Source organism: Rhinopithecus bieti, unplaced genomic scaffold (assembly GCF_001698545.2).
Source record: "Rhinopithecus bieti isolate Rb0 unplaced genomic scaffold, ASM169854v2 scaffold_84002, whole genome shotgun sequence".
Taxonomy (NCBI): Eukaryota; Metazoa; Chordata; class Mammalia; order Primates; family Cercopithecidae; genus Rhinopithecus; species Rhinopithecus bieti.
In genome coordinates, this window is record NW_016841755.1 from 2,407,229 (window position 1) to 2,427,925 (window position 20,697).

The following is a 20,697-nucleotide window of genomic DNA, read 5'->3' on the forward strand; positions in this document are numbered from 1 at the left end:
AGGTTCCCCGGCCGCTCCCCTCAACTGAGCCTCTGAGAAGGCAGGAAAACCGGTGCACAAGAGCGCAGCACCGTTAACACACCTTGTTTGGCATCGAGTGTCTGTGGATGACTTGTGGGCGTCAAATCGTGAAATGATTTGCATGGCACAGGGAAGCATCTGGGATGTTTCTGGAGGTGACAGAAAATTACTGAAAGATTTCAACCAAGGTGGTAGAATGATCTGTGTTCCGGGGAATACCTGTGGCAGCAGCAGTGAGCTGGGGTGAGTTGGCAGGTGTGCAATCCCAGGAAGAAAGAGCCAGGTGGTCTAGGCGGTCCTTCCGCAGGGTCAACACAGAGGGCAACAAGGCCAAAGCAGTGGACGGAAGGAAACGTAGCATTCACAGAGAGATACATAACTAGATCTACAGATGACGCCTCAATTGCGCCAAGATACACACCGAGTTGTTTACAGTCGAAATGACACAATGTCCGAGAATCATTTTGAAATATTCCAGGACAAATGACAACGAAGGGTAGAAATAAAAGGTAGCAAAATATTGCAATTGTTGCATCTGGAGAGTGAAAAATATCTAGAAATGTGTGTGTATGTAATGTGTACTTTTTTCCTTTTACTCTACATTTTATCCTAGCTTTATTTAAGGAAAAATAACTATACTCAATGATTATGAGGATCTTGATAACTTTGAGGAGAGACATTCAGTGAAGTAGGCATTGGTGATATAAGCTCGAACAAGGAGGGTAAAGTGATCACGGACGACGTTTTAGGGAGGAGGAAAGGTAAGGACACAACAGGTGCAGAGGGTTCTGGGGTCCCGGGAAGGTGTTTCCTTGGTGGTGTTTTTGGGAAGGGGGTGTCTTGAGCATGTCCACATGAGTAAGGGAAAGAAGTAACAGAGACGGAGATCGAAACGGGAAGAAAAAGGCTACTGGACATACCCATTTGGCATGCAACACAGCTGGAACTCACACCAGGTCTGCGGAGATCCCAGCGTTCTTACCCCCATGCACGTTACAGCTGGACTTACAGAAGGTCACCCAAAAGAAGCCTTGATCCCTCTGAGGCAGAAGCTCAGAAATCCAAAATGTCTTTTTTTGATCCACTGAGGACCTCCAATCGTCTCACTGACAGGATCCACACCCCAGGTTGCTGCAGTGATTCATGCGGGTAATGGGTGTCTCAGTGTTTTGGGAAGCTGTAACACATGCTATAGTTTCGGTATGTGTCCCATCCAAACCTCATGTCCAAATTTCATCCCCAATGTTGGAGGTGGGCCTAAGGGAAGGTGTCTGGGTTATGGAGGCAGATCCTTCATGAATAGATTAATTCCCTCCTGGGGGTGGGGGTTGAGGGATTTCTTGCTCTGCTAACTCCCAGGAGGCCTGTTGTTTAAGAGCCTGGTACCTCAACCCCTTGCTTCCTCTCTGCTGTGTGATCTCTGCACACACCAGCTCCCCTCCACCTTCCACCATGAGTGGAAGCAGCCTGAAGCCTCACCAGAATCCCAGCAGATGTTAGTGCTGTGCTTCCTACACAGCCTGCAGAACCGTGAGCCAAATAAACCTCTCTTCTGAATAATTACTCAGCCTCAGATATTCTCTTATAGTGATGCTTGACAGGGACATGCCACAGGGATGATCCTTCTTACTAACTGCATGCATCCCTCCAGTCAGTATAACAAAGCAGAAGAGTGCAGAGTGGTAGGTCTGCACGCACAGCAGACATGGACTCCACTGGTGGTGTTTCTGCAGGTTACTGGCTGTGTCTCTTTGGGTACGCTACCCTTCTCTGTCAGTTTTAATCTATAAGATTGAGTTAATAGTGCCTACATTGAAGAGCACTGTGAGACGTGAATAAGATAAATGTGATGAAAACATCTGAGTTCCTGGCATACAGGTAGCCCTTTTAAGTATTAACTTCTTGTAAATTTCTCTCTCAAGACTTAAAGCTGTATCGCCTACACATAGACCTGGAGAGTCACTGTACAAAATGTCTATCTGTTCCCGTCACAGACTTCCTCTTAGCCTTTCTCTTAATTAATCCATCTCATTTTTTCTACATCTGATGTTGAAGTTTCCCCTCAGCCACCGTGGTGTCCACCTCTGGCTTTTGTCTAGTTCCTTGAATTTTAATAACAGATGCACGTATCAACTCAGAAACAGGCACACAGTACCTTTATGGCGCTGGTGGGCCACTGTGCCATTTTCCCCACAGTCTCCTGCCTGCTGATCCACAGGCTACCAATTTTGCCGCCTGAAGCCTCACTTTGAATTAATGTCATCAAGGAATAGTTGACAACGATCTCAGTCTCTTTCCTCTGTCAGATTTGACAAAGTATGTTCTAATTGTACAGTGGGTTATTTCCAAAAATACACTCCCTTAGCTTTTCCTCACTGAAATTCACGTGTCACTTGTCTCTCCCATCTTAAGATCTTCTTACAGATTTTTCAAGTCAACTAAGGTTTACTATCAGAGGCAAGTTTTGTTTTAATGCCACATAATTACCCCATTATATCACATCCTTCCAAAAATTTCAGGTGGGTGTCACCTGATTAGATCCTAGATTAGATCTGATTAGATCCTAGACCTCACTCCCCAATGGAAGAGGCTCCATTCTTCTTCCACAGACACTGTGAGCTTGTATGTATTCCCTCTGAATTACAACTCATCATCTTTTTTTGTTTTGGTTTGGTTTTTGGTTTTTTTTTTTTTGAGACAGTCTCGTTCTGTCATCACGCTGGAGTGCAGTGGTGTGATCTCAGCTCACTGCAACCTCTGGCTCCCTGGTTCAAGCGATTATCCTGCCTCAGCCTCCCGAGTAGAGCTGGGACTGCAGGTGCATGCCACCACACCCAGCTAATTTTTGTATTTTTAGTAGAGACGAGGTTTCACCGTGTTGGCCAGGATGGTCTCCATCTCCTGACCTCGTGATGCGCCCACTTCGGCCTCCCAAAGTGCTGGGATTACAGGTGTGAGCTACTGTGCCTGGCCTAGAACTCATCATTTTTAGACCCATGTTCCTCCTCCACTGTGACAGCCCAAAAAGCGGGTTCCGTTTTGTTCATCTTTCTATGCCTGCACCTATTTCAGTGCTTACTACACGGCACAGAATTTGTTAAGCAAATTCATACAGTTGAAAACTTTCTGTACAATTTCTACAATTTTAAAGAAGCCCAAGATCTTTTGATTAAGTGAAACTTGCATGTTTATCTGGTTCCAATTTACTTCTCCGAGTAAGGACTCTGATACTGTATTCCTTAAAAACGAATGTTGAGTTTCTGCTAGGACGCAGGGTCAGGGCGAGTCATCTACTGCTGCACAGCCTGACCTATGGGTGACGTTTTATGGAATAGGCAGTGTCAGCCTATTCCTTCCACCACACATCGACAGTTCTACAATGCAAAATACCCATGCCAGACCTCCAAATATTTCACAGCGGTTCACCTAATTTTGCAAAGACTGTCTTAAACCCTCCCTTTAGACTCAGTAACCCTGTCCTGGGAACATTCGGTCCATCAATGCCACTCTTATGGAATGGAAGAGCAGGACATAAGGAGATTGATGTACGGAGTCAAGTGGGTCTCATGCTCGTGACCTGAATACTGTTCTTCCATGGACAAATCTGGGCACATAAAAAGGCAAGATGGAGTCCCCTTGTCCTCTTGCCCTTTAAAACTTGAAACCATTGGCAATGAAGTTAAGAATTTGCTCTTGGCAGATGAAATAACCCACCCAAGGACTTGGAATGGGAATCTCCACATCTTCGACAGTTGAAAAATGGAAACAGGAGACAGCATTTGCTACGGTTTGAATGTCCGTGTTCCCACCGAATTTCTTACGTTGAAACCTGATACCCGACGTGTTGGCATAAACAGGTGGGGTCTTCGGGAGGTGATCAGGGTCATGAGGGCAGAGTTCTCAGGAGCAGGATCAGGGCCCTCATCAAAGAGGCCCAGGGAGCTTGTTCACCTTTCTCCACATGAGAACACAGCAAGAAGGCTCCATCTATGAAGCGAAAAGCTCTGCCCAGACATGGAACCTGCTGCCACCACATTGATCATGAATGTCCCAGCCTCCAGAACTGTGAGCAAAAAATATGCCCAGCCTTAGGTATTTTGTGATAACGCAGCCTGAAAGGACTGAGACAGCATTCTCAATGCAGTTGTTTCGCTACATTTTTCCCACCCATAAAGAAATCAGAGGGATGTGTGACCGTCAACCTGCGCCAGATCCCTAAGGAAGTTCTCCTTCCTCAAAGCCATCATAAGCCCCCGTGCCTCGGCGGACAGTGAGGAAATCGCACATCCCAAGAACTTGTCACACTGGTGAAGACCAGGGCATCTCACGTTCTCTTTCTGTAATTTTACAGTAGTATCTTTTAAAAAGGTTAAGACTGAGAACATTAGTAACACACATTAGAAACGCACCACCGTTTTCAAACAGCTAAGGAAGGGAAAGGAAAGGTGTTGGGATTAATGTATTAAGGTTTTAGATTGTTGGAGGCGGGGGGCGGCACGATCCCCAGCTTCTGCACCTAGCATGACATGGATGAATTGCAGACATGGAGACCCCACGCCACCGCCTTCCCCCATTTCCCACCCAGCAAGACGTCCAGAGCAGCCAGTGTAGATGTTGCGCCCTCACTGCTGGGTGAACAGGAGGCGGATAAAGGATGTAAAACTGCCTTCTGGGGGGAAGAAGCTTGGTTACCTGTGGAACCAAAGGGTCTGGGATGCGGCTATAGCAACGCCAGTAAGCTCCTGTGCTACCAGGGGGACTGACCATGTCAGGTGACACAGAGAGATGTAGGCCAGGGTTTTGTTTTGTCCTAGTACAAGTGTTCTCAGCCCTTCACTCCAATGTCAGCTACCTATTAAGGACTTTGGTGTTGCCACTTGGTTTCAGATGCACACCCTTCTCAGAAGAACCAGCCATCCAAGAGGAAGGAGGCTCTGAACAGGGAGGCATAAACCTCAGCTGAGTTAGACAAGCTCTGCACTTGATGCAAAGGCCTTTCGGATCATCAAAGGCCTTCCGAAGCTGCATTTTCACCGCAGTGGTGCAGAGGGCTAGAGGCTCGGGCCGGGGTAGGGACGCCCACTGCTGTTCAAAGTTCCATTTCCTGCCCAGCCCATCTGGGAAGCCACATTGAGGAACTTATCTAGTCCGTTCTTTCTTCAGCCAGTAGAGACACAGTTATATCTTTTAATTTAAAAACACATTTTATCTTTTTAAATTAGAATCTTTATTGCATCTGATTGATGGTCCTGTCTCATTTTCGCTGTCTCATCAGTAGACCATTGCAAACCACAGTGCCAGCCCCTCTGTGTCCCCACGTTTGACACAGTAATTTCCTCCAGGTGTGGCTGAGTCAGAATTCCTTCTGCGTCCATCCCTATACGTCCTGTATGGGTGACAGTGCAAGGGCAAGAACAGTGAGTGTATTCAGTGGGGAAATAAGAGGTGCTGTGGAAAAAACTGAGAAAAACACAGCATCTTCCATTACAAACAGTGAATGTCCCGGAGTCCACAAAAGAGTTGAAAAAAAACCACTCGGGCCATCTGGGCATCTCTTCAGATGAACGATCTTGTGAATCATCCTAAAATTCTTCTATAAATAAAGAGCATTAACACTTTGGTTTATGTTCAGCCAACAAAAATAAATAACCACAGATCAAAGCGGGCTGTCAAACGATTTAAGACACCCTCTGAAATTGGGGAAAAATGTCTTACAAATCTCAGAACTCCAAGATGTTTTTATTTATTTCAAATTCCAATAGAATGAATATGTTTTATCTAAATATTTTATCACACAACTAAAACATTGAATTACTTTTCAGAAATAGAGTTAAATACATCAATCTAGTTACAAATTCTAATATAAAGAGTACAAAATATAATGTTATAAATTGTATTTTAAAAAAGGAAATACAAATTCTATGGTCTTTTGCATTTTACTGCCTCAAAGTAGAATTAGCAAAGCTGATGAAGAATGAACATTTTCCCTTGGGCGGGTGGCCCCTGGGTCACTTCCCACAGGCATGTTACCGGGCTCCAGACTGTGCTCCCACCAACCACGGCAAACAAAGGCGTCCTCCTCACTTGAAGTCCTGGCCTGTGGTGGTGTCATCTTTTTTTGCTCAGTGAACAAAACGTTCTGAAATTAGAACTCACCAAAGTTAAAAGCAGTGAAACAACATATGCTACTTAAGACGTTTTGAAGTGGAAAGTAAAGCTATATGAATGCCGTCCTTCCTTCCTTCCCTTTTCTACAGCTTGGAAACCTCTGAGAATTTGCTGGGGGTGGCAGAGGAGGGTTTGTCTAGTTGGAAGGAAGGAATGTTGGTAGACAGTCTCCAGCCACGAAAGCCCAGGAGGTGCCCTCTTCCACACAGCAGACCAAGCACTGCACCCACTTTCTTTGATCCAGAAGGCATCACGACTGACCCCATAAGCTACACCCTATCTCTCTGTCCGAAGAACAGAGGCCGACCAGAGTTGCCACTGTGGAGAGGCACCATGGAGATGAAGCTTGCCCTTTCCACACTCAACCCTGCGCCCTGAAGGCGTGTGAAATGATGAAACCCACATGTCCCGGAGCCCCTGCAGAGGTGTTCTCGTGCCCTCAGCGACCTGTGCACAGTGGCCAGATCGGGGCGGTGGCCTGTCATACTAGGCGCTCCTTTCTCTGACGAAGTAATTGTATACAACTCCCAACTGCTACTTCCTGAAGCACCTGCTTTTCAGGAAACCAGTGTCTTTCTTGGTTTAAAAAATAAATAAGTAAATATTGGGGAACCTCTTACAACATTTAATACTTTTCACAGCCTCAAAGGCAAAATTCACCAGGCTTTGAAGCCAAATCTGTATGGTGCTGAGAATGGAATCTGTCCGTCTAAGATGACAATTTAGACCTTCCAGGAACCAGGCAGAAAGGCAGGCAGGTACAGTGGCTGATTTCCCAGAGAAGATCCTCAATATCTGACTTTTGAGAGAATTTAAATACTCATTCTTCAAATTAAGGAATACAAGTGAACAACCTGAAAGATTTTTAGAAGCTCATTAGCTGTGTGTTATTTGAATGCAAAAATGAGGAAGAGATATGAGCAGGAAACAGGAAGAGTGTGGGAAGGCAGGCCAGGGTGGAGCCAGGCCCCAGCAGGGGCAAAGCGGGAAGCAGCGAGCGGAAAGCAGGGGAGAGACACGGAGAAGCTGCAGTGTAGACAACCAAACCCTTTATTGTCTAAGTTACATTAGACGCAACACTGTAAAAAATCCTGTTAAGAAACAAGGAAACAGCAGATCGGGAGAGGTAGTAGAAAGTCTGTAACAGTCAGAAGACAACGTACAGAAGTGTATCATGCAGAAATTACCATTCGGAAAAAAAGGGAATCAAACAGTGGCTAAATAAATAAGAAAACACAAATCATATTAAATACTATGACCGAACTGACATCAACAAATTAACAAACCAATACAATACTGATGATTGGTGAAGGAAGGGACCACACACCCCGGCCTGCCCACAGCTGGCCTCAGGGGACGGCATTCTTGGGGGTGTCCCCCCAGTCTGTTTAGCTGGGTGAAAACCTTCCTCCTGCACTCTGCACCCTGCGCAGCCCCGCAAGCTGACTGTCCTCCACGCCTGCTCTCCTGCAAGCCAGGAAGGATCCAGCATGCGGCCGGCAGGACCCCAGCACCAGCCCACTCCCCACCAGACTCTCCAGGATGGAGACTCGCCAGCAAGACACCTCCAGCTCCAAAGGCCAACTGCACTTTTCCATGCCGCTTCTGAAACAGTAAAAATGTAGACTACACTTTTGTGTCACTTTGGGTATAGAATTTCTTTTTAATAACTAAAACACAGAGAAACAGGTCTGGGTCACTAGTCCCTGACATTCCTAACAGTCACCGTTCACTTTCGGCCAAGAAAACAAAAGCCAGAAAATGCAGAATGATCACTGTAGGGAAACTACTGAAATGATTAAACATAAATCAACACAAGAGTCTTCTGATTTCTTAGGTGGACAGAGGAATGTGTCTCTGCAACTCTGCTCAAAATAACTTTACAGAACAGCCAATTATAGTTGCTTAACTGTATCTGCATGGACATTCCTAATTACACCAACAGGACAGATCATTTTCGTACATATCTGGTGTAAGAGTATCAGAAAAAAATAAGTAAAAAAAAAAAAAATATATATATATATATATATATATGCTAGCCAGTTACATTGCATTGTTTGAAAGTGTTGCAAAGTAACCTGAACCGTCAAGTAATTTAAACTCAGTAACATGTAGAATCCAGAACCAAATATTAACTAATAACAATAACAATAATAATAATAATATTATAATAATAATATTCAACAAATCATTAGAACAGGAAACCCACACTTTAGGGTGTGTGTGTGTGTGTGTGTGTGTGTGTGTGTGTTTAAACTAGACTTTGTATCAGAAGCCCACTGTCTACAAAAACTGCACTAATCCGTTACTGTATTAAGTAAACTGTTGCTCTCACCAGTATTAAAGGTTAGGATAATTTCTGTACATGTAAAATTATTGCTTTTTTGAAAAATATATTTAGCATGCTCGTTTTAATCCATTTCCTGCCTTTACAAAATTTCACAATTAAAAAAAAACCTAGTAAAGCTTTTGCAAAAAATTTCACAGAACATTTTCATTCAAGGCAGCAGTAACTTTTGATAATGCATAAAATCATATGTGCAAAAATCTGAAACGCTCAGAAATATTACCATCACACATAGTGTCACGGCAATGGGAAAAGAAAATATTTATATCTGTGGAATACAATTTCAACTGCGTACACTGCATGGTTTAAGATCCTTTGTTATGGGCCTTAACCCCACCACAAAAACTCGCATTTGCATTACTGAGGAAGAGGTATATAAAGCCGTCCCCCACCCAAGGGGCTGGTGATCCCCACCCTGTAGGAACAAAGTTACTCATCCTGTGGAGGTCACCAGGCCCAGGGAGAAAACACACCCACTTGCTGGGGTGGCTCAGGGAAGGGGCGGGGAGGCAAAGAGTGGGGACAGAAGGTGCCAGAGCTCAGCACCCTAGTTATCTAGGGCCCCTGAACCTGCTCAGGGATTCTTCTGCCATTACTAAAACAGGTCCGAATCGGGAGGACTCAGTGGCTAAATAATTTGTTAAGACGTATAGTCTTTCTTTGTAAGCAGTTTGCAGAATGTAGCCCTGTTACAAAAAGGTCCTGAGAATAAACAAGAAGCCTGCTTTTCTTAGTGTTCCACTAGCTCTCTTCCGAGGCAGAATCTACGCATTGCCACAGACTTGTCTCCTTTGCCGGATTCGCTCAGTTCGAACGGTGGAAAGAATGGAACAGGCACACGGCCCCCAGGGAGAGTGCGACGGAACCAGCATGAGGGTCCCATCATCATGCCCCTCCACCAAGCCTGCTTCCCACAGCACCTGAACGTCACCTCCTTCCCCTCTCATTTACTATTTTAAATACCCACTAAGACAAGGAGAGGCAGTAGTATTAATACTCGATTAACCTCAAATCCACCACGGCTTGTTCTGACATCATCTCCACAGTCCCTCTTAGCATGGGAGGCCCCTGTGACAGTGCTCAGCCTCGCCACTCTGTCCAACACACGTAACAAGTATCTTTTTTTCCAGTGTCTCAAACTTGTCTTGAATAAGATAGATGCCTTGTGCCCCTACTGTGCCTGCCAGTACTACTGTTTATTATAAGAAAATATGGGACTATGGGCGATGAGCACGTAAATGTGTATATAGTATCTACATGTATTTCTAGAGTATAGCATCTTCATTTATTTCTGAACGTTTAACAAGGAGAGGCATCTGCCTTCAGGTTCCACTCCAGCGCAGCGGCTCGGGATGTGAGGTGTCTGCTCAGGAGTTCTCCGGCTGTTCTTCCGTGGAGTGGCCAGGTCACAGGTGGGAGGCTGCTGGGACGTCGTGAGGGTACTACTAATGGCCGTTACGGGGACCTGGAGTGCGTCGGAAACACGCCTTTAGGTTCCCTTTCTGAGAGGCACTGTCTGGACGGTACCTGTGTTAGAATGGTCTCTCCCCTGGGTGAGAAAAAGGAAAAGAACAGGAGAAAAGCTCATTTCTGCCTTTTGGTTTCTAAATGCATTTTTCCTATTAATTTTCTAATCAACATCCAAGAACACAAACAATGATCTTCACAGAGCAAGCCAACCAAGTCGGCAAAGGGCCCCGGGCTTGAGCTGTAACTCATTCTACAAAACAAGCACAAAGTAAGTTTAAATGTGCCTTGCTGCCTTAAAGAGAGGCGGCTTGAAAAAGAATCATTTCCAGTGTGATTTAGAAAGGATCATTCGACTTCTCTAATGGTTTCACATGTAAGAATGGCAGATGATAATGTCTGAACCAGCTCTGGAAAGAAGGTTACACGTTGGCAAGATGAGGAGGAGGCCAGATTGTAAAGCTGTATAGTACAAAGCGGATGTACAAGTGAACGGTAGTTCCAAAACAAGGCTGAATTTGGGGCCATACAAACAAAAAGAAAAGCACGGCTCTCACATACGTCTGTCAGAACTTCAGCGCGTTTTCACCCATTTCCATAAACAATTACCACACTGGAAAAAGGGAAGGGGTATTCTACAGTGAACTGCGAGAGAAAACCAAGCATAAATGGGGGTCCACAGCTTTCAGAGAATGCTCTCCAATGACATGTGAAGCATCCCTGTTTGAACAATAGCGTTTACAATCTGAGGACAAAAACAGTATGGCCACATTTATCTTACTTAACTGCATTAACCTTCAGCTAAAATCTTGAAGTGAAACTGACCACCAGAAATTAACATGCATATATAAACCAAGGGACTCATGTAAAATTCTAACTGTTTCCAGCTAGGCCTATAGGAACCCCAGAAATAATGGCGGAGTTGGGGAAGGTCTGGTTGACATAATGAATTAAAGGCTTTTTTAAATAGTTCCAGAAAACTCCTACTTACAGCTGGCTCTGTGTTCATGACATCTACCAGTTGACATGTAGTGGAAGTCAGAAAGATACTCGACAAAATTTTATGAGGGGTTAGGGGGTGGGTGCAGTGGTGGAGACAGCAGTTTATTTGAAATGTTGGAAACAGTAACAGAATGAGAGATGTGATAAAACTTCCCTAAGTAGATGGCGAATTTCCTGCAGTAAACGGAGAAAGATTGTTTTACATTTTTGTACAGCAACATCAGGCTGTGAAGAGATCTCTGAGGTTCTGACGGGAAGTATCCATCATCAACAGGGCTCACCAAGAACCAATTCCAAATACGTTCGGGAAGGAAAATGGTCTTCGTGTTCACCGGAAGAAAACTGGGAGTTATAGTCAGCTGTTGGGTGTTTGGCCTTGACCGTCTCTGCATAGTGAAAAGAGACGTCAGGGACCGTAAGAAGTGGTCAGGGGGTGCCTATGAACACGGGGGCTTTGTGTGCCTAGATTTCACATGGACGGCACCCCCAGGGCACATCCACCTGGGTAACTCTTCCTTTGGACCAGAAGTCAGACTTGCATTGGGTTAGGCATCAGTGGACTGTTCCAGAGGCGACAGGAAGACGGCCCTCTGTCCACGAAGGGCTAACGTTTCACATTACAGGGCTCGGACAGCTTTAAAAATATTTATTTTGGAAGCACTGCAAAGTCCAGATAAGCCAAACAACTAGGTGGTTAAACTGTGTTCACAAATCCAGATGCAGAGATGCCTATTTTCGCTTCGTAATTGAAGGGATGTGTTCCAATACCTCATTTTTTAAGAGAGTTGTTTTAAGTTATTGATTCACCAGAGGCCACCATGTCATTATTCAATAAAGCAGCCCCAGAGCATTTTTAAGAAATGAATAAAACATGGAAGAAAGGAGGCACAGAAATATTCAAATTAAGTGGACACACTGTAATCTTTTGAGCACATCCACATCGCCTTGTCCTCCTGAGAGGGAAAGAGCAGTCAAAAAATGGGAAGCCTGCTTTTAGAAGATTTCGCTTTTCCTTTTTGCAGCTGTGAATTGTGGGCTTTTCAGTCATGCTGAAAGAAATACTATCTTTCTTGAAGGTATTTCCCTGTTGTAGGGATGGATATTGACTACTGGAACTTTATGAGGTCTACTTTCTCTTTCTTTTAGTAAGGCAAGGGAAATGTGTACGTAGTGGTGGGTGTGGATCGATGGCCTGCACACAAAAAACCCGCCATGCCCCAGGACACACGGGGCACCTCTCAGCCTTCAGAGGGAGGTCAGCCTATAAACAGGGCTTGTGGTCAGCCACGCAGGCAATGCTAAGTGCCTGAGGACCAATTATGCACGACGCTTTATTGACTAAAACCTTACCCAACAAGCCGTAAACAAGGGCTATGTGACTGGGGTGATTTTGGATAAGTCACCAGGTCTAATTCATGATTTTTGGTAGCATATATTTAGAGAAAATGGAAAATGTGTTTTAAGATGCTTCTTTGGTTTAATAAACAAGAAAAGCTTAAGCAAATGAGCTGAATTTCAAACTCTGATCTGTGATGCTGAGACTCTAAAAGTGATACTGAAAATAGATTATGCATATATTCAAATGTACCAACCTACGTGATTTCTCCATCATTTGCATTATAATAGCCACAGCTAAAAATGAGACAAATTAGGTCGCCATTTATTTTTTCATTTCCTGTTATTTTGATTAATGGAATTATTTATCCAGCTTAACTATTTTTAAGTAACATTTAGAATAATAAGAAATAAACTATTAATCATAGTCTTTAAATTCTGGCAAGGAATCCAAACAAATCAAAACACCAGATTTCATATTTCAGCAGTCATTCTGGTCTTTTAATAAATCCCAAAACCACGAGGTTGGGGAAGTAATTTTCTAGGTTTCAAAAATCATTTTAATTTCTAATGTTTAACAACAATGTAACAAAAAAAATCAATTTCTCTGCAACACTAGAGAAACTTCCTAGTTTTTCCTCTAACATCCACAGGACAAAACACCCAGATTTCAACATATTGTTTTCAAAAAGTGTTTCTAATGATGAATGCTGATGATTACTAGAAATTAAACATTTATTCAGTTGTGCTAAACGGATGACCAAGCATCTTTTGAACGACAACATGCATGAGTTCTTCCCCTCATTTAGAATTTGATTTGGAGGATCGGCAGTCCTTGGCATTAGAACCATCTTAATCCAAAACACAGTAAAAGCACCAAGGACAGCACCGGTGCCACCGCTGGGCTGGCAGAATCACCCACAGGGGTGGATGCCCTCACAGTTGGGCTCCTGAGGCCCAGGGCCCGGACCGTCTCACCATCTTCCAGCTTGTCTACGATCGAGGCCAAAGAGTGAGATGCCTAGAGGGGCGTGCTGTGAGCATCCGCAGCCTACGGGGAGCCCTGTTAAATTTATCCTCCATCTCTGCCTTCCAAGGCTCCACGCATCCTTTCCACCGTCACCGCCTACCAAAGGAAGGTGTTCAGAAACAAGTGGCTGCTTGACTATCTGGTTTTCATGACGTCCTCTGCGGTCTTAAAGTATGTGTTTGTAACACGGAAGAGGTTTAAACAGTGCATGTGCTGAAAAAGACTGCTACTAGTGTCACCACGAAAGGAAACTACTTTATTTCTCCTCAAGCTTCAGGTGTGTGCTGACGAATTAAACTGACTTTAATTTAATTATTTATTCTTGATTCTGACCTATAGTGAATTAAATCAATTTCAGCAGATTTACCTGGCCCTCGTGCCTGTTGAATTGTTTTGCTGAGACAGACGGTATATCATGATTTCTCAGAATTTTCCAGTATAGAATAGTCAAATATTAATATGACAAAGTAAGGGCAATTGTTCTACAAAAACCAACAATGTCTGTCTACCAACCGGAGGGCTTTTGAACAGAATGTAGCAAACGAGGTAACTATGCCTATTCTGACAATACTTTTCTCAAACTCACAGTTTTCCTGCATCCTCTCTTTAATGAATAATTAGCGACAAGTCTCTTAAACCAAACCAAACAAAAAGAAGCATGCTGGCAGGTTCCAACAAAGCCACAAGACACCAAGTAAAAAAACATGCCATCAAACTGAATTCATAAGCAAAATCTAACCAGCTTATCAATGACAGTCATCTATCCACACACACATAAGTATGTGTGTAGACGTGTTCACATGTGAGCTCACCACAGAAATGCTCTCCAAGTATGTGAGGTTCCTCCAGTTATTAAGGAAAATTGCTTATTTTTAGAATAAATGACAAGAGGTCACACTGAATGTGCGCTCCACGGTGTATGTTCTAACTTGATTTCCACAGCAAGTATACAAAATAAGCACCATTATCATTATTCTATAGATAAGGAAACTTAGGTTACATTATATGTCTATGGTGGAGGATCAAAGTTAAAGCCTCTACTCAATAACCCAAGAGATTACTAATTTATATTATCTGGGTCTCTCAAAGTAGAACTGGCTGACCTTGAATGAATTTAAATGTTGATAGCTATTAGGTATATATAGCCTCTGCCAGGATCTCTCCTCTCCACTTTAAACCCGTATTTTCGCCTGCCTATTGGACATTCCTACCTGGGTTTCCATGAAGCTCTCACTTACCTTGAAGTCCACCTGGAAATGTTTTGTCCTGCTCCTCCTTCCAGCCTCAGGGGAATGGATCATCCCTGGGGCCAGCTGCCTGAAGCCAGACCTGGGGTCAACATGATTCCCTCCTGTCCCTCATTTCCCACACCCAATCCCTCTGCTTTACCTCTCGAATCTACTCGCTCTCTCCAGCCCCATGCCAGCTCAGGCCACCTTGTCTCTCGCTGGGATCAAGCTAAGCTCCTCCAAAGGGCTGCTCCTGCCACCGGGAACCACGAAGCCCATTCTCTGTGGCGTGTGACCTGCTCACTCTTCTCACGCTACAACTCTGACGGTGTCCGTCCTGCCCCTGGGCTCTCTTTCCCCCATAGGAAGAAATTCATGAGTCTCAGCAAGGAGACCTGGTGCTCCCTAGACCCTAGTCCCAAGCCTCTGCCCACCCACTCCGGCTCTCCCTCCCTGAGCTGACCCCCACCCAGCTCCTCCAGTGGAATGTGTTCCTCCACTCTGGGCCTTCCACATGCTGAACTCTTCAGGAACGCCCATCCCTCTGCCCCTCCATAGTCTTCCAAGCACCTCCAGCCTCAATGACAGGACCCTTCCCATGTCACAGCGCTGCCCTGCTCTGCCCTATTTCCTGTCTAAGCCACCCATGGACCTTTTGAACCAGAGAAGCAGGAAAAATGGTTATCTTGTCTCCCCAGTACCCTGTACAGGCCTGGCACACAGTGGGTGGTCAATAAATATTGTTAATGAGTGAACAAATTATTATAAAATGGAATTTCCAAATGCTGTTTCAATTAAATAATTTAGCATCTATTATGTGTATCTATAAAAGTCCATTGACTTTAAGTGTCACATCAAATAATTTCTGCATGAATACACAGTGTTGCATGATCCAAAAAAAACACAGCCATGATCCCTAGCATCTAAAGCCCACAGGAAAAGAATCTGATTTAAATATTAATGAACGTTAGTAAAGCACTCTCCATATGAAAAAGAATGTGACTGGTAAGTATGAATCACATTCCAGACCATACATAACTACAGAGTATTTTTCTATAAATCTATAAGGTATTCTAAATTTAACACAGCTACTGTGATTTCCGTAAACAGTAAGAACTACAGGGTAAGAATAAAGAACCCTAGGATTTAAACCTCTAGCTATTACTGATGTGTTTTGCAATTATCCTACGCAACACATCTGTATGGGAATGCTTGAAGATAGAGTTCCAAAGTACGTTAAGGAAAATGGAATTTCCTTAGAGAACCAGAGTATTCAGTGGTAAATCACCAAAGCTACTTTAAATGTAATGAAAGACAAAAAGTACTATCAGAGGCCATGATCTCAGATACGGAATTTAACAAACCAGCTGCCACAGCAGGAGACGCATACAAATCTAGCTCAGTTTTAATGCCAAGGCCTGAACTGCCACTGTCCTACAAATGCAAGGGAAGCTGGCCCACTGAGATCTCCACACCAAGAGTGAATACACACGCTAAGTCCAAAAGACACATTAACTCAGACCACGATATTGAGTTACTGTAAACTCGAAACTAAGAGGTTAGCTGGTGTGAAGTATAAAATAACAACATTTTAATCTAGAGAGACAAAGACAATGATGTAACTACAACTTTTCTGTATCAGAATCAGGAATGAGTAACAATTATTATAAACTCCCAGCATAACCAATAAGTAACACAGAAATTATTGAAAATACAGTCTACATGATTTGCTTTTTGATCTCCTACTTCTCCCTGGGACAAGAGCTTTTCAAAGGGGCTTAGGCAGAATTAATAGACAGCAAATAACACTGACATGCATTCCTGAAGAATCTCACCAACTTGTTCATAGATTCGCCTGGCCTGGCTTCCCGCCCCTGTCAAACATTCCTACCCAAAAGCCAGGCCTTTGGTGGGTTTAACGGGTCACCTGTGCAAGCAGGAACACTTAGGACTCGCTCCAGTTGTAACATTAACTTGTAATTCTCAATTACGGCATGACCTTGCTGTTACTACATCCCACAAACACATTACGGTGACTGTTTGTGGCAAGAGGGTTTTATTTCTGTTAAAAAGGACAACGCTTCCTAACTGCAGTGGAGGTCACGCATTTGGAAATCTTTTCATTCTGTTTTCAGTAAGATGTTTTATTTATTTCATAAGTTGTCATAGTAGTGGGTAACTATGGGTTTTATTAAGAAAGGCAGAAGCTAATTATTTAAAACCTGTAATAAATGGCAAGGCTTTTTGTCAACAATACATGAAGCAAAGGCCTTTAACAACACACAGAAATTCTACCAAGGCAATAGAAAAAAGGAAACGAAATCCCTAATCAGATCATGTCAATTCGACATCCAGCACAGCTCAATCACCAATTAGCAGTGGGCCCTTGGTGAAGTCATTTCATGCCTCTTACACCTTTTTCCTCCAGAAATAAACTAGAATAAACTAGAATGATCTCGAGTTTCCTCTGAGATCTCACTAGATCATACTGAGTCTTGAGATCCCTCGGAGGTCTTAATCACCCTCATCCTCACCAGCAACCAGGAATCCCACAGACAATTCGATTTGTCAGGGCAGGGGACACACACGGAATTCCACCACCCAGACAAGGCTTGACACTCATGGCAAAGAAACTCTTTGCTCAATGACAAAGGGGAGCGTTTGTCTTTGGAGAAAGCCAGAATGCTATTTAGAGAATGCTTGTGCAACACGGGTATGACGTCCTCCGAGGGCAAAATGGGAGAGCAATGAAGACACACACCCTCACCCTGAAAGAATGCAGGATACCCTCTGCGGGCTGTGGGCGCCTCACTACTTTAGAGCAGGACTCAGAACCGCGTGCTGACGCAAGGGTCCTGCACACTCCGTGTATACTGAGTGGTGTATGCACACAAGTCACACCTGGATGGAATGGTGCATCACGGGCACAGGCACACAGCTACTTTCAGGCACTCCGGCCATGCCAGTCGTGTTCGTAATCCAAGAAACAAAGCACAACGCCGCAAGACACCATGCTGCACGTGAAACTTTTCTTACAGAATAACACAAAAATAATGTTCCTCAAGGAGGTTAGCCATCATTTGTTTTCAAGCAAACTCATATCCAAAACCATCTTGGAAAAAGTGAGTTTCTAGTGTTTGCAGTCACCGCCAGTCTGTCCTGACTTCCTCCTCCCCAACACAACCAACAACCAGCTGTGTGCACCTAGACCCTGCACCACCCAGCTGGGAGGGCTTCTGTGCGGGGACCCACAGACGGCCCCAAAGGGTCACGTTCCAAGAAAGTGTATAGGATTATTTACACATCTAGTGAAAAAAAAAAACAAAAAGAAGGTCACGCTTCAGCGATGAGCATCATGGTGTACCTTTCCCAGCTACTGCATCAAAACCCAGACATCCAATTCATCATGAGACCTACTTGTTTGGGGGCGTCTGCAGAGGTGGTGTGAACTTCAGAACCCCGGGGTCCATCGGACTCAAACACCACTGTGGGAACAAGGGGTTTGTTAACAGATGAGCGTGTGAGCTTCAGGACGTGCACATTAAATGAGTCCATTACAGATTAAGTACTTTCACAAAAAAAGACACCAGCGCCTAGCCTGTGGCTGGAAAATACCAATTTACCGGAACACTTACAGTAAGAGACTGTGATAATGGCTGCCTGGGGCCACTGCCCTTTTTAATTCAGACCTCGCTGCTGAAAAAAGCAATCACTGACAACATTAATTATCGGTGTGTGTGTAAGGGACCCTCTTCTTGCATTACTTACCATTTGGCCTGTGTCATCTTGCATCAGACCAGCTTCTGTGTGCATCCTTCACAGTCCTGATAGAGAACCTCGTCTCCCCATCTCTCTAATGCCCCGTCCTGACAGTTTCCAGCCTGATCGGGTGCAAGCTCTCTACATAAAGGCTGAGGGATTTTGCAGTACATCCTGCCAGGTAAAAAGGGGCCCAGGTATATCCCACAGAGTCCAGTCAGTGCCAGCGAGGACACAAAACCATGCCTACGCTGTGCTAAAAGGGTACTTTGATTAAATGTGTGCTGGTGGCAATGCCATTTATTAGCATATTCATTTTTGAGGAGTCAGTTACTCTCTAATTAAAATGGAACATTTGCAAACAGGTTTATCTCAAATTAAACCACATGGCACATGGATACCAAAAAAAGCCATTTCAGGTGTGGAGTGGGGACGGCCGGTATACGATCCTGGAGGCAGATGGCAGGGACCCCCGAGCTGGTAGGGGCTGAAATCTCAGTATCTCCCTGGCTGCGAATGGTCAAGCCACTGACAGAAGAGACCCCTCTTCCTCTACTTCCCTTGGGGACAGCTGGGCGGGAGGGCGATACCTGAGTGTGCCCGCATGTGGGCCCTGAGGTGGCCAGGCTGGTGGAAGCTCTTTCCGCACTCGATGCAGACGAACTCTCCTGGCCGGGCCTGCGTCCGGAGCGTCCCTGCGGTGGCGAGGTGATGGTAGTGGCAGTGGCGGTGGCAGGGCCGTGGTGGGGTTGGCGTTGAGGTGAGGAGGCAGGAGAGCGAGAGGGAAGCGAGAGGAAAACATCATTAGTCTGTCTAATGTGTCATCATGTGAGGCTCCCTTCAGGCCCTGGTGACAACTGTCAGCCTTCATCTCGGCTCTGCTGACAGGCCAGGCACTCTCAGGACTGCAAGGATGCATAAATTACAGCGAATTAAAAACCGCTCCCCGGGACGGGAGGCGCCCGCCAGGCTGCGCGTCCGGCTGTGCGGCTCCGAGCATCTGCAGGCTGGGCCCAGCCATCACCCAGCTCTGTCAAGTGGCTCATCCGGCAAATCAGAGTGACACCAGCGTGACAGAGACAAGGCTCATGGAAAACAGGAAGTGAGCGGGACCAGAGCCCGCCGTGACCCTGGGAGACCCACACAGAGTGAGTGCAGCCACACGGCGGCCCCGCCTCTGGCCCTCTCTCCTGCCTGCCTGGGTGGCTCTGAGGCCGCCACCCCCAGCAGAAGGGAGGAGACACCTGCAAGCACCAGGCAGCAGCCCCCAAGGTGCGTGCACTTGCTGGCCATCGGCAAGGTCGGAAGTCCCCAAGTCCCACCTTCTCCCCAAAGATCATGCCACATCCCTGTACTCAAAGGCTGGGCTTTGTGTTTCCTTCTGATCCAAAAAGCCACACGGCTTTTATTAGAAAGGGATGCAGAGAGTGTTTATTTGTCTGCACACCTTTTCTCTCTGAAGAAAAGGCTTGTTTTCCACGTGCTGGTAGCTCCAAAGACATTTCTCTGGCTGTGAGAGTCACTATCACGTGCAATAGTAACTCAGTAGGAAAAAATAATAATAATAACTAGAAAAAGTCGCACCTGTTGCAGTAATTTTTTTAAAAAGCTGCTTTACGCAGCTGAGGTTTTATGTATCTAAAGGCTGACACCTGAGTGTGAACAGCAAGTGAAGAGAATGACAAAAGGCACCTTAGTCACACTGGTTGAAAACAAATCTTCAATACTGTTTCTCTCACCCTAATTCAGAGTAGCTCAATAGGTAAAAACATAAAATCATGTTTACACTATAGATCACGTTTATGGAAACAATAAAGCAATGCACGAACTGTGAGGCACATCTTGTCAAATTTCTTAAATGACACATCATTAACATGAATCAGAGAAATTTAACACCTTAGCCATTGACTACTCAATATTCCCACTGCCTTACATACGCAAAAGGAGTAAGAAGAAACATTTCAACCGGCACTCAAGTTACCAGGGGCCAGCTGCGGTGGCTCACGCCTGTAATCCCAGCACTTTGAGAGGCCAAAGTGGCAGGATCACTTCAGCCCAGGAGTTCAAGACCAGCCTGGGCAACAGAGTGAGAGGCCTCATCTCTACTAAAAAAGTAAAAGCTATCCAGGCGAGTGGTGCATGCCTGTTTCTAGCTACTCAGGAGGCTGAGGTGGGAGGATCACTTGAGCTCAGGAGGTCAAGGCTGCAGTGAGTTGAGATCACACCACTGTACTCCAGCCTAGGTGACAGAGTGAGACTCTGTCTTCAAAGAAAGAAAAAGGAAAAAGGAAAAAAAGAGGAGAGGGGAGGGGAAGGGAAGGGAGGGGAGGGGAGGGGAG

The 20,697-nt window shown here is 44.9% G+C and overlaps 1 protein-coding gene across 1 annotated transcript in view; it reads right to left on the reverse strand.

The window, feature by feature from the left end:
- Window positions 1-5,732: 5,732 nt before the first annotated feature.
- ZNF516 (zinc finger protein 516) overlaps window positions 5,733-20,697 on the reverse strand; it is an 88,299-nt gene continuing 73,334 nt past the window's right edge. Inside the window, 3 exon segments of the mRNA XM_017866088.1 lie at window positions 5,733-10,085; window positions 18,017-18,084; window positions 18,949-19,053. Coding sequence (XP_017721577.1) covers window positions 10,026-10,085; window positions 18,017-18,084; window positions 18,949-19,053 — 233 coding nt within the window. The 3' untranslated portion in view covers window positions 5,733-10,025.